The sequence below is a fragment of the Hyla sarda genome, chromosome 3, assembly GCF_029499605.1.
Source record: "Hyla sarda isolate aHylSar1 chromosome 3, aHylSar1.hap1, whole genome shotgun sequence".
Taxonomy (NCBI): Eukaryota; Metazoa; Chordata; class Amphibia; order Anura; family Hylidae; genus Hyla; species Hyla sarda.
In genome coordinates this window covers 411,964,207-411,978,026 of record NC_079191.1, presented here as the reverse complement: position 1 = coordinate 411,978,026, position 13,820 = coordinate 411,964,207, and the positions used below count along the sequence as shown (strand labels likewise).

At 43.6% G+C, this 13,820-nt stretch overlaps 1 protein-coding gene across 1 annotated transcript in view; it reads right to left on the bottom strand.

Annotated features, from left to right (window-relative positions):
- The window catches only part of SYT14 (synaptotagmin 14), a 180,257-nt gene extending 176,077 nt beyond the window's left edge, over positions 1-4,180 (bottom strand). Inside the window, exon 1 of the mRNA XM_056568204.1 lies at positions 4,071-4,180. Coding sequence (XP_056424179.1) covers positions 4,071-4,083 — 13 coding nt within the window. The 5' untranslated portion in view covers positions 4,084-4,180. The remainder of the gene's footprint in view (positions 1-4,070) is intronic.
- Positions 4,181-13,820: the final 9,640 nt, after the last annotated feature.

Below are 13,820 nucleotides of genomic sequence, written 5' to 3'. Positions count from 1 at the left end.
GTTTTTTAAGAAAAAAACGTGTACGTTTTTAACTTTTCACTCCATTTTGAATAAAGTTTCACTTGTTTGATTGAAATTCCAAGAAAAAAACTGTGCAAGGTAAAAAAACGTATGGTGAAAACCGGATGGAACCGTACGCACATACAGTTCTCTAGGGTTCCCATTGACTCCCATGTTAAAAAAAAAAAAAAACATATACGGTTTAATACAGTTTTTCAACCGGACCAAAAACCGTGGTAGGCTACGGTTTTGGGTACGGGAAAAAAAAAACTGACAAAACCGTAGAGGATGCAAAACGGACACAACCTGATGCATCTTTTGGCATACGGTTTCCAATACGGTTCCATACGGTTTTCACATGCACCCTAAGATGGATAATAGGAAAAGTCCTGTTTCCGTCACCCCGCACGCTCCATACCAATGACACCTACATATACCGTATCCTTACATCACCTTTCTGTATACCATAGGACCAGCCAAAAGGGGTTTCCAGAGCTAGGAAGAAAAAATGGGTGCCATACTCTCATACTTGTGTTCAGTATTGCAGCTCAGCTACATTGACATGAATGGGGCTGAGCTGCAATACCACAGACAACCTTAGGACAAGGGTGGCGCTGTTTTTGGGACGGAAAAAAAAAAAGCGACCAAATGCTTCTAATCTTGAAAACCGCAAAAGGTTATGTCAAGATCAAAAGTTTTCTCCTATCAGCAAGGAAGTCCCATAGAGAATGAATGGAGCGAAGGCCGCACCTGCATGCAGAGAACATCTCGGGATCAGTGCAGGTCCCAATGGTTGGACCCGTACCGATCAGCAAGTTATTAAAGGGGTACTCCGCTGGAAAAGATATTTTTTTTTATCAACTGGTGTCAGAAAGTTAAACAGATTTGTAAATGACTTCTATTTAAAAATCGTAATCCTTCCAGTACTGATCAGCTGCTGTATGCTCCAGAGGAAGTTCTTTTCTTTTTGAATTTCCTTTCTGTCTGACCACAGTGCTCTCTGCCGACACCTCTGTCCATTTTAGAAACTGTCCAGAGCAGGAGAGGTTTGCTATGGGGATTTGCTCCTACTCTGGACAGTTCCTAAAATGGACAGAGGTGTCAGCAGAGAACACTGTGGTCAGACTGGAAAGGAAATTCAAAAAGAAAAGAACTTCCTGTGGATCATAACAGCAGCTGATAAGTACTGGAAGGATTAAGATTTTTTAATAGAAGTAATTTACAAATCTGTTTAACTTTTTGGTACCAGTTGATTTAAAGGGGTGCTCCACCCCTAGACACGCCCCCTCCCATAGACTTACATTGAGGGGACGGGGCGTGATGTCACAAACTTCCATTCCCGTGGTCGAGACCCAGACCCTCCAGCGCTTCCGGAGCAGAAACAGGTGGGTGCCGCATGCTATATTGAGGGGGTCCCCAGCAGCGGGACCCCGTGATCAGACATCTTATCCCCTATCCTTTGGTGGAGTACCCCTTTAAAAAAAATAATAATAATGTTTTCCAGTGGAGTACCCCTATGACTTCTAAAGGGAATTAAAAAACTGCAACACATCTGCTACGTGTGAACAAAACCTTAGAGGATCTGCAACGTTAGGGTGCATTCACACCCCGTTTTTGCTATACATATCCCGTATACGGTTCAAAGCCGTATGGAACCGTATAGAAAACCGTTTGCATTGACTCAACATTGTAAACCATATGTCAAACGCATGATCGGGTTTAGTCCGTTTTGCGTCTTATACGGTTTTGTCTGTTTTTTTTTACCCGTACCCAAAACCGTAGACTACCGCGTTTTTTGGTCCGGGTGAAAAACGGTATTAAACCGTATACGTTTTTTTTTTAACATGGGAGTCAATGGGAACCGTAGAGAACTGGATGTGCGTACGATTCCATCCGGTTTTCACCATACGTTTTTTTACCTTGCACAGTTTTTTTCTTGGAATTTCAATCCAATAAGTGAAACTTTATTCAAAATGCAGTGAAAAGTTAAAAACTTATACGTTTTTTTCTTAAAAAACGGATGCAACCGGACATCATTTTTCAAACCATATATGGTTTTCAACTGTGTACTAGTTGAAATTTATACACACGTTTTGATACAGTTTAGTCAGGTTTTGAGGAATCCGTTTTTCATCAAAAACCTGATACGGGAACTTTATTGCAAAAACCTGGTGTGAATGCAGCCTTAGGCTGGGTTCACACCACGTTTTTCAAATACGGTTTTCGGCTAAAAAACGTATGGCAAAAACCGTATGCAACCGTATGACTCCAAATGAAAACGTATACGTTTTTTCCCCGTACGGTTCTATCCGTTTGCATCGGTTTTTGCCAACGGTTTTGCTATTTTGTTGGAATTAGTTTTCAAGCAATTTAATAAAGTTATTATTGTTCTATTGAAATTCCAATCTGCGCATGTGTCAACTCCAAAAACGGATTAGAAAAACCGTGTGCAACCGTATTCTGAAATTCTGTGTACGGTTCTCATAGAAAACAATGTTAAAAGAACCGCATACGGTTTTCCAACCGGAGCCAAAAACGTGGTCGACAGCGTTTTTGCCTACGGTTGAAAAATCGGCAAAACCGTATCCGAGGCAAAACGGATGCAACCGTACACAACATTTGGAATACGGTTTACAATGCATTCTCTATGCATACGGTTTCGGATACGGTCGAATACATTTTTTTGTGGAAAACCGTATACGGTTACCGTATTTGAAAAACATGGTGTGAACCCAGCCTAATACGGTTTTGTCCGTTTTTTTTTTTTACCCGTACCAAAAACCGTAGTCTACCACGTTTTTTGGTCCGGGTGAAAAACCGTATTAAACCGTATACGTTTTTTTTTTTTTTTTTTTTTTTAACATGGGAGTCAATGGGCACCGTACATAACCGTATGTGCGTACGATTCCATCCGGTTTGCACCATACGTTTTTTTTACTTTTTTTTTTTCTTGGAATTTCAGTCAAACAAGTGAAACTTTATTCAAAATGGAGTGAAAAGTTAAAAATATATCTGTTTTTTTTCTTATAAAACCGATGCAACCGGACATCATTTTTCAAACCGTATACGGGTTGGAATTTGTACACACTTTTTGATACAGTTTAGTCCGGTTTTGAGGAATCCGTTTTTTATCGGAAACCTGATACGGGAACTGTATTGCAAAAACGTGGTGTGAATGCAGCCTTAGTGAATGCTGTATAAAATATGTACATATTTGTTATATATTACTATTTCCCAACTGGAGTGCCTCCTGCTGTTGCAAAACTACAACTCCCAGCATGCCTGGACAGCCGAAGGCTGTCCAGGCATGCTGGGAGTTGTAGTTTTGCAACAGCAGGAGGCACTTCAGTTGGGAGACACTGCCTTAGCCTTTGCAGAGACAACCATGTTGACCCCATTAGATTCGCCGCAGATTGCACTAAACTAATGGGATCGGTTGACAATTGCCTTACATCTATGGTGTGTGGGAGGGGGCACCACAATATCTGCTTTTGCCAAATATTTCGCAAGCCGACCCCTCAAGGTGGTAAATTCCCAATTCTAATGACATCCAAAAAATGAAGGCGACTCAAAAAAAAAAAAAAATGTCCCAATAACCCCCCCTAAAATGACACCAGCGACCACAAAGACCCGGCAACTTTTTGCAGCCAAGGGCCGCCGGTGACCAAGAGTAAATTTGCGCCAATTAAAAAAAGGGAACCAATTAAAATAATGAAATAAATAATAAAAAAATGCAAAAAAAAATCACATTGTGCCCCCAAACAACAGCCTAGTAGTCCAAGTGACATGTGTAATGCCCATACTACCTATAGGAGCCATTGGCAGCCATGTCCCTGGCAGCAGTCACATCACCCAGGCAGTGGGCACAGGGGGATGCCCAGTAAACACACACTGAGCACAGGTACCCTGCACACTGTATACAGCATCAGCGGCGACCGGGGCACACAGGGGAACACACAGCCTATAGGGCACGGGGTTACCCCCCCCCCGCTGTGGTGACCGCAGGGGCTCGGAACCCCCCTAATCACTTGGTAATGAGCCGATCAGCGGACGGTTATTGGCCTACTTACCATCTATCGCCATGATTCTTCCAGCACGGAGCGTACCAACTTCTCACGTTATAGGGGGGGGGAGTGAGCTGGAGAGGCACAAGGAATGAACCACGCGCCGCTGGTTGCTGTGTGCCCGGGGACTGTGAGGATGTGACGGCTGCTGTGCTGTCACTGCTGGGGGGTGTAGTCCTCCTGTCTCTCGTGGGGGTTGTAGTCCTGTCAGCAGCAGCTGTCTGTGACTACAGCCGCATGTTAGTTACTTTAATAATAAACTGTTATAAAAGACGAAATAAATAGTGTAATATAAAATGTATGTGTATATATATATATATATATATATATATATATATATATACACGGGGTCCAGTCCTGGAGAAAAAAAAAATATGGGAACTCTTCCACATTAAGGCTAGGTTCAGACTACGGAATTTCCGACAGAAATTCAGACGTAAAATTTCCGTCAGAAATTCCGCTTGCTAAAATGTCTAGTGTGGTGAATGGTTTTCCGTTGACAAATTGACACTTCGTGAATTTGTGAAGCGGAAAATCCGCTTTGAAAATCCGCTAGAAAATTTCCGCCTGAAGAAAGGCGGTGCTCTTTCTTCAGGCGGAAATCCGAGCGGAACACATAGCAGTCTATAGGAGACTGCAGTGTCGGCGCGGTCCTAGCGCCGACTAATTCAAGTCGGCGCAGGCGGAACTCGGAATCCCCGGGCGGGAAATTTTCTGCCCGGAGATTCCGTAGTCTGAACCTAGCCTAAGGCTGTTTCTGCAGGACTCCTGCTAATGGGAACAGTGTTCCTGGTGTGGAAAAAGTGAAGGAACTCAGTTACCACGCGTTTTTGCAGGACTTGAGCCCTGTATATAGATAGATAGATATGTGTGTATTTATATTTCAATGTTTCCCAAACAGTGTGCCTCCAGCTGTTGCAAAACTACAACTCCCAGCATGCCCGGACAGCCGTTGGCTGTCCGGGCATGCTGGGAGTTGTAGTTTTGCAACAGCTGGAGACACACAAAGATATATAGTAAGAAGCATTCGAAGACGTAAAAACATAAATCTAAATGTATACAGAGACCCTATTATACTGTGGTAACGGGGTGTGATGAGGGAAGATGTTGTTACCCTAGGGGCAGATGGCATTAACCCCTTGTATTCGTGATGCCAGTGCGTGGTTAAACAGATTTGTCAATTACTTCTACTACAAAATCTTAATCCTTCCAGTACTTATTAGCTGCTGAATACTACAGAGGAAATGCTTTTCTTTTTGGAACCCAGAGCTCTCTGCTGACATCACAACCACAGGGCTCTCTGCTGACACCTCTGTCCATTTTTAAGAACTGTCGTAGAGTAGGAGAAAATCCCCATAGCTGACATATGCTGCTCTGGACAGTTCCTAAAATGGACAGAGATGTCAGCAGAGAGCACTGTGGTCATGATGTCAGCAGAGAGCTCTGTGTTCAAAAAAGAAAAGAATTTCCTCTGTAGTATTCAGCAGCTAATAAGTACTGGAAAGATTAAGATTTTTTAATAGAAGTAATTTACAAATCTGTTTAACTTTCTGCCACCAATTAATAAAAAAAAAAAGTTTTCCACCCTTTAAGGGCTTGCTGGGACTTGTAGTACATATGGTCAAAATGATGCAGGACTGACGATACTGAGACTGTAAAAGCAAAAGAAAAAGGGGTAAAAATTGGGCATGGTTGCGGCCCCTTCCCTACAATAAAATTTGCCAGAGTTTATTTAAAACAAAAAGGCAATTTATTGTTAAAAGTGCAACTCAGAAGTTTCGGCCCCCTCCCATAGACTTGCATAGCAGGGGCGGGGCGTGACGTCACACGGGGGGCGGAGTCGTGACGTTATAATACTCCGGCCCCGTGGTCGGCCCTCGGCAGTTTGTGAGCTGGCAGCGCAGCGTGCAGCTCAAAGAGGTGGGTGCCAAATGCAAGATTGCGGGGGTCCCCAGCGGCGGGACCCCTTCGGTCAGACATCTTATCCCCTATCCTTTGGATAGGGGATAAGATGTCTTAGGGCCGGAGTACCCCTTTAAAGTGTCAATACTTTCTGAACACATTACATGGTATAATACATTAGAAACATATTTACATGAGGGGACAGATGCAGGGGGGCCCAGGGGACACTGTAGGGAGGCTAAGTGTATGGGGTAACCACTCCCGTACTGGGCCACCACAATACCTCTAGGTGAACACTTGGCTTTAACCCCTTAAGGACAATGGACGTACTCCTACGCCCCCGTTTCCGAGTCCTTAAGGACCGAGGACGTAGGAGTACGTCCTGTCCATTCCCGCCCCCCGCCGCTAGCCGGAGGGGAGCCGGTGCCCGATGACTGCTGACCGGCCCCGAACAGCCATAGCCAGCAGGGGTGAGGTGGCACTGGTTTACCGGCCGACCAATCAGGGCACCTGCTGCGGGTGTCACTCCCGCAACCCGCTCTGCCCCTCTTCCGGAGGACGTGAGCGGGTGCGGAACGTGCACCCCGGTTGCTGGGGATCCCGAGCAGCGACGGCGAGGGACTGACCTGATCCGGCATGGAGCAGCAGCAGGAGGTGAGTGACAGCCTCCTGCTGTTGCTTAGCAACAGCTCCCAGCATGCAAAAAGGGCATGCTGGGAGCTGTAGTTATGCAACAGCAGGAGGCAGACCACCACAACTCCCAGCATTCCCTTATGGGCATGCTGGGACTTATAGTTTTCCAACAGCTGGAGGCACATTTTTCTATGGAAAAGTGTACCTTCAGCTGTTGTATAACTACAACTCCCAGCTTGTACAATCAGCTAAAGTGCATGCTGGGAGTTGTAGTGGTGCATCTGCTGGTTGCATAACTACAACTCCCAGCATGCCTGTTGGCTGTCGGTGACTGCAGAGAGTTGTAGTTTTGCAACAGCTGAAGGCACACTGAGTTAAGTAGCAAACCAGTGTGTCTCCAGCTGTTGCATAACTACCATCCCCAGCATCCCCAGCCAAAGTAGTATGCCTCCAGCTGTTGCATAACTACAAGACCCAGCATGCCCTTCCACTGTCCGTACATGCTGGGGGTTGTAGCTTTTGCAACAGCTGAAGGCACACTGGTTGCAAAACACTGAGTTTGTTACCAAACTCGGTGTTTCACAACCAGTGTGCCTCCAGCTGTTGCAAAACTACAACTCCCAGCATGCACTGATAGACCGTACATGCTGGGAGTTGTAGTTTTGCAACAGCTGGATGTTTCTCCCCCCCAATGTGAACGTACAGAGTACACTCACATGGGCGGAGGTTTACAGTAAGTATCCGGCTGCAAGTTTGAGCTGCGGCAGATTTTCTGCCGCAGCTCAAACTGCCAGCGAGAAACTACTGTGAACCCCCCGCCCATGCGACTGTACCCTAAAAACACTACACTACACTAACACACAATAAAATAAAAAGTAAAAAACACTACATATACACATACCCCTACACAGCTCCCCTCCCCAATAAAAATGAAAAACGTCTGGTACGCCACGGAGCCTCCAGCTGTTGCAAAACAACTACTCCCAGTATTACCAGACAGCCACTGACTGTCCAGGCATGCTGGGAGTTATACAACAGCTGGAGGCACCCTGTTTGGGAATCACTGACGTAGAATACCTCTATGTCCACCCCTATGCAAGTCCCTAATTTAGGCCTCAAATGCGCATGGCGCTCTCACTTTGGAGGCAACAGTTTAGGGTCACATATGGGGTATCGTCATACTCGGGAGAAATTGTGTTACAAATTTTGGGGGGTATTTTCTTCTATTACCCTTTTAAAAAATGTAAAATTTTTGGGAAACCAAGCATTTTAGGTAAAAAAAATTTTTTTTTTTTACACATGCAAAAGTCGTGAATCACCTGTGGGGTATTAAGGTTCACATTACCCCTTGTTATGTTCCCCGAGGGGTCTAGTTTCCAAAATGGTATGCCATGTGTTTTGTTTTTTTTTTGCTGTTCTGGCACCAAAGGGGCTTCCTATATGCGGCATGCCCCCAGAGCAAAATTTGCTTTCAAAAAGCCAAATGTGACTCCTTCTCTTCTGAGACCTGTAGTGCGCCAGCAGAGCACTTTTCACCCACATAAGGGGTGTTTTCTGAATCGGGAGAAATTGGGCTTCAAATTTTAGGGGGTATTTTCTGCTATTATCCTTTTTAAAAATGTAAAATTTTTGGGAAACCAAGCATTTTAGGTAAAAAACATTTTTTTTTACATATGCAAAAGTCGTGAATCACCTGTAGGGTATTAGGGTTCACTTTACCTCTTGTTACGTTCCCCGAGGGGTCTAGTTTCCAAAATGGTATGCTATATGTTTTTTTTTTTGCTGTCCTGGCACCATAGGGGCTTCCTAAAGGTGACATGCCCCCCAAAAACCATTTGTCGCTCCTTCCCTTCTGAGCCCTCTACTGCGCCCGCCGAACAATTAACATAGACATATGAGGTATGTGCTTACTCGAGAGAAATTGGGTTTCAAATACAAGTAAAAATTTTCTCCTTTTTACCCCTTGCAAAAAATTCAAAAATTGGGTCTACAAGAACATGCGAGTGTAAAAAATGAAGATTTTGAATTTTCTCCTTCACTTTGCTGCTATTCCTGTGAAACACCTAAAGGGTTAATCCACTTACTGAATGTCATTTTGAATACTTTGGGGGGTGCAGTTTTTATAATGGGGTCATTTATGGGGTATTTCCAATATGAAGACCCTTCAAATCCACTTCAAACCTGAACTGGTCCATGAAAAATAGCGAGCTTGAAAATTTTGTGAAAAATTTCAAAATTGCTGGTGAACTTTGAAGCCCTCCGGTGTCTTCCAAAAGTAAAAACACGTAAATTTTATGATGCAAACATAAAGTAGACATATTGTATATGTGAGCCAAAAAAAAAATTTATTTTGAATATCCATTTTCCTTACAAGCAGAGAGCTTCAAAGTTAGAAAAATGCAAAATTTTCATTTTTTTCATCAAATTTGGGGATTTTTCACCAAGAAAGGATGCAAGTTACCACAAAATTTTACCACTAAGTTAAAGTAGAATATGTCACGAAAAAACAATCTCGGAATCAGATTGATAACTAAAAGCATTCCAGAGTTATTAATGTTTATAGTGACAGTGGTCAGATGTGCAAAAAACGCTCTGGTCCTTAAGGTGTAAAATGGCCTGGTCCTTAAGGGGTAAATAAAAATTTAAAAAAGATAAAACATCTAAAAAATATTCACTGTATAGCGTCTTTTTTGGTCTAAAAATGCTGCAAATAGATGTTAGCTGGGAGTAAATAGGGAAGTACGAAACACCAGAACCATGAGTATGCTGGGAGTTGTAGTTTTGCAACAGCTGGAGGCACACTGGTTGGGAAACACTGATATATATAATACGCAGCATTCAAAGACATGTAAAAACGTAAATGAAAATGTATACAGATAACCTACTGTACCTCTAGTTTACACTTGGCTTTATAAAAAAAAAAAAAAAAACACCCCAAAAATGTTCACTGTGTGGCACCCTTTTTTTGGGGCCAAAAACGCTGCAAATAGATGTTAGCTGGGAGTAAATAGAGAAGTACGAAACGCTAGAACCACGCAGCGTTTTTTCTTTGGCAATATTGTCACTCTTCATTGGCTTTTTTTTAGACTTTTTCCTAAATCCCAGCATGTTCTGGGTGTAGCGTTTTTTTTTTTGTTTGTTTATTTATTTATTTTTTAAACGTGGTATTTTTCCACCCTTAGACCTCTATAGGTGTGGGGGGGGGGGGGTGGGGGGGATGTCATGTGTATATTGATTGGTGGGATGTTTTTCATTTCCCTCCCGGTTCTTCAATAGAAATCCTTAAAGGGGTATTCCAGGCAAAAGCTTTTTTTATATATATCAACTGGCTCCGGAAAGTTAAACAGATTTGTAAATTACTTCTATTAAAAAATCTTAATCCTTCCAATAGTTATTAGCTTCTGAAGTTTTCTGTCTAACTGCTCAATGATGATGTCACGTCCCGGGAGCTGTGCATGATGGGAGAATATCCCCATAGGAACTGCACAGCTCCCGGGACGTGAGTCATCAGAGAGCAGTTAGACAGAAAACAACAACTCAATCCTTCCAATAGTTATTAGCTTCTGAAGTTAAGATTTTTTTAATAGAAGTAATTAACAAATCTGTTTAACTTTCCAGAGCCAGTTGATATATAAAAAAAAGTTTTGGCCTGGAATACCCCTTTAAGTCACATGATGAAAAAAATCACATGACACATAAAACGCCAGAGGAAAAGACACCTATACTAAAATGTATTATTAGTTTTTTTTTTGTAGCGTTTTTTTTTACTAGCTAAAAAAAACCACGATGAATACCTTTGATGAAAAGCATAAAATGCCAAAGAAAACACCAAGACTAAAATCCACTCTTTTTTTTTTTTTTAAACAATTCTACAAAAACTGCATCTTGGAAAAGACAGGTACGTTTTCTTTTTTTTTTGTTTTTTTTGTAGCATTTTTTTTTCGGGGCAAAAAAATGTCTGAAAAAATCTAGCCTTTGCGTTTTAAGTATGTATGGGGAAAATAATAAAAACCTGTCTAACTTCAAAGCTGTCTTTGTTGCCCATAGCAACCGGCCATCCCTCAGCGTTCATATCATAACTGAAAAACTATCTTTGTTGCCCATGGCAACCAATCACAACAAAGTTGTCAGTCACTATTCTGGAAAAATGGTTGCTATGGGTAACAGACAGTTTTAAGTTTTGCTGAATCTGCCCCATTATTTTGTTTATGTTGTTGGTGCAGAAATGCTGCAGATTTCGTGAACATATCCTAAGGTCCTTTTCACATCCATGTCAAAGGTTCTGTTAGGAGCGGAAATAACACACATCATCAATAATGTAACATAGTTTGACCTGTAAAATGCTGGACACCTTGACAGAAACCCAACAAACCATTAAAGGGGTACTCCACTGGAAAACATTTTTTTTTTTTATCAACTGGTGCCAGAAAGTTAAACAGATTTGTAAATTACTTCAATTTAAAAATCTTAATCCTTCCAGTACTTATTAGCTGCTGTATGCTCCAGAGGAAGTTTTTTTCTTTTTGAATTTTTTTTCTGTCTAACCACAGTGCTCTCTGCTGACACCTCTGTCCATGTCAGGAACTATCCAGAGTAGGAGCAAATCCCCAATGGTTGGTTCTTCTAGCCATTGACACGTTTCACAGATCTGGACTGTCTGTAGCATTGTATGTTGAGTCTGGTTTCAACTTACGATGGTCCAGAAAAGACCATTGTATGTTGAAACTATTGTATGTTGAGGCCATTGTAAGTTGAGGGATCACTGTAAATTGTAGTCATGGCTCAGAAGTGGTAAACGGCGTTTAGTGTGTGTGTGTGTGTGTGTGTTTATTACATTTTTTTAACACAGTTTTTTTCTCCCTAAATATACTTAAACTTTTTTTTTTTTGGTTACTTCTTCTACAGATCTGTGTATCCTGTGGACTCCTTCGGATTCGGTGGACTCCTTCGACGACCAGCGTTTTTCTTTGCTTGATGTTAATAAAATGGTTAACGAGGGCTTGTGGGGGAGTGTTTTTTTGTAATAAATTTTTTTTTAAACCTGTTGTGTTTTTTTTTATTTTACTTTACTAGACAGGCTTAGTAGTGGAAGCTGTCTTATAGACGGAGTCCATTACTAAGCCGGGCTTAGCGTTAGCCACAAAACAGCTAGCGCTAACCCCCAATTATTACCACGGTACCCAACACCACAGGGGTGCCGGTACGTCAAAAATGGCGCTCCTGGGCCTAGGCGGTAACAGGCTGGCGTTATTTAGGTTGGGGAGGGCCAGTAACAATGGTCCTCGCCCACCCTGGTAACGTCAGGCTGTTACTGTTTGGTTGGTATTTGGCTGAGAATAAAAATAGGGGGGACCCTATGCGTTTTTTAAATATATTTAATTATTTATTTAAAAAAAAACGCATAGGGTCCCCCCTATTTTCATTCTCAGCCAAATACGAACCAAACAGTAACAGCCTGACGTTCCCAGGGTGGGCGAGGACCATTGTTACTGGCCCTCCCCAGCCTAAATAACGCCAGCCTGTTACCGCCTAGGCCCAGGAGCGCCATTTTTGACGCTCCAGGCCTGTTGGTACCGGCTCTTACCGACACCCCTGTGGCGTTGGGTACCGGGGTAATAATAGGGGGTTAGCGCTAGCTGTTTTTGTGGCTAACGCTAAGCCCAGGTTAGTAATGGACTCTGTCTATAAGACAGCTTCCACTACTAAGCCTGTCTAGTAAAGTAAGAAAAAAACACAGCAGGTTTTAAAAAAATTTTATTACAAAAAACACTCCCCCACAAGCCCTCGTTAACCATTTTATTAAAATCAAACAAAGAAAAACGCTGGTCATCGAAGTAGTCCACCGAATCCGAAGGAGTCCACAGGATACACTGATCTGAAATAAGAAGAAAACAAAAAAAATGGGTTAGTACATTTATTATCACCTGCTCACACATCTCCCGCCCCGCATGACTACAACTGCCAGCATGCCCTTACAGTAAGGACATGCTGGGAGTTGTAGTTGTGTGGTGCAGGAGATGTGTGGGCAAGTGACAAGCTTGTCCCCTGCCCCCAGCTGCAGGACTTCAACTCCCAGCATGCCCTTACAGTAAGGTGGGGCGGAGGCCGGGCACAGTGTTTCCCAACCTGGGACTTGTAGTTTTGCAACATCTGGAGGCACCCTGGTTGAGAAACACTGGCCTTAAGCAGTGTTTCCCAACCAGGGTGCCTCCAGATGTTGCAAAACTACAACTCCCAGCATGCCTAGACAGCCTTTGGCTTTCCAGGCATGCTGGGAGTTGTAGTCTTGCAACATCTGGAGGCACCCTGGTTGGGAAACACTGGCCTAAAACAGTGTTTCCCAACCAAGGTGCCTCCAGATGTTGCAAAACTACAAGTCCCAGCATGCCTGGACAGTCAAAGGCTGTCTAGGCATGCTGGGAGTTGTAGTCTTGCAACATCTGGAGGCAACCTGGTTGGGAAACACTGGCCTAAAACAGTGTTTCCCAACCAGGGTGCCTCCAGATGTTGCAAAACTACAACTCCCAGCATGCCTAGACAGCCTTTGGCTGTCCAGGCATGCTGGGAGTTGTAGTCTTGCAACATCTGGAGGCACCCTGGTTGGGAAACACTGGCCTAAAACAGTGTTTCCCAACCAAGGTGCCTCCAGATGTTGCAAAACTACAACTCCCAGCATGCCTGGACAGCCAAAGGCTGTCTAGGCATGCTGGGAGTTGTAGTCTTGCAACATCTGGAGGCACCCTGGTTGGGAAGCTTGGGCAACTTACCGGCTTCCGTAGGATCCAGCGCTGCACGACACTGCCGCGCGACAGTGCCGCGCGACGATCTCCGTCAGCGATCGTTGCTGGAGCCTCGGAAGGGTAAGTGAACGTCTTCGCCGGTCCCCTTCAGCTGTTTAGATTTGCAACAGCTGGAGGACTACAGTTTACAGACCACAAACCAGTGGTCTGCAAACTGTGGCCCTCCAGCTGTTGCAAAACTATAACTCCCAGCATGCCTGGACAGCCAATGGCTGTCCAGGCATGCTGGGAGTTGTAGTCTTGCAACATCTGGAGGCACCCTGGTTCGGAAACACTGTTTTAGGCCAGTGTTTCCTAACAAGGGTGCCTCCAGCTGTTGCAAAACTACAACTCCCAGCATGCCTGGACAGCCAAAGGGTGTCCAGGCATGCTGGGAGTTGTAGTCTTGCAACATCTGGAGGCACCCTGGTTGGGAAGCTTG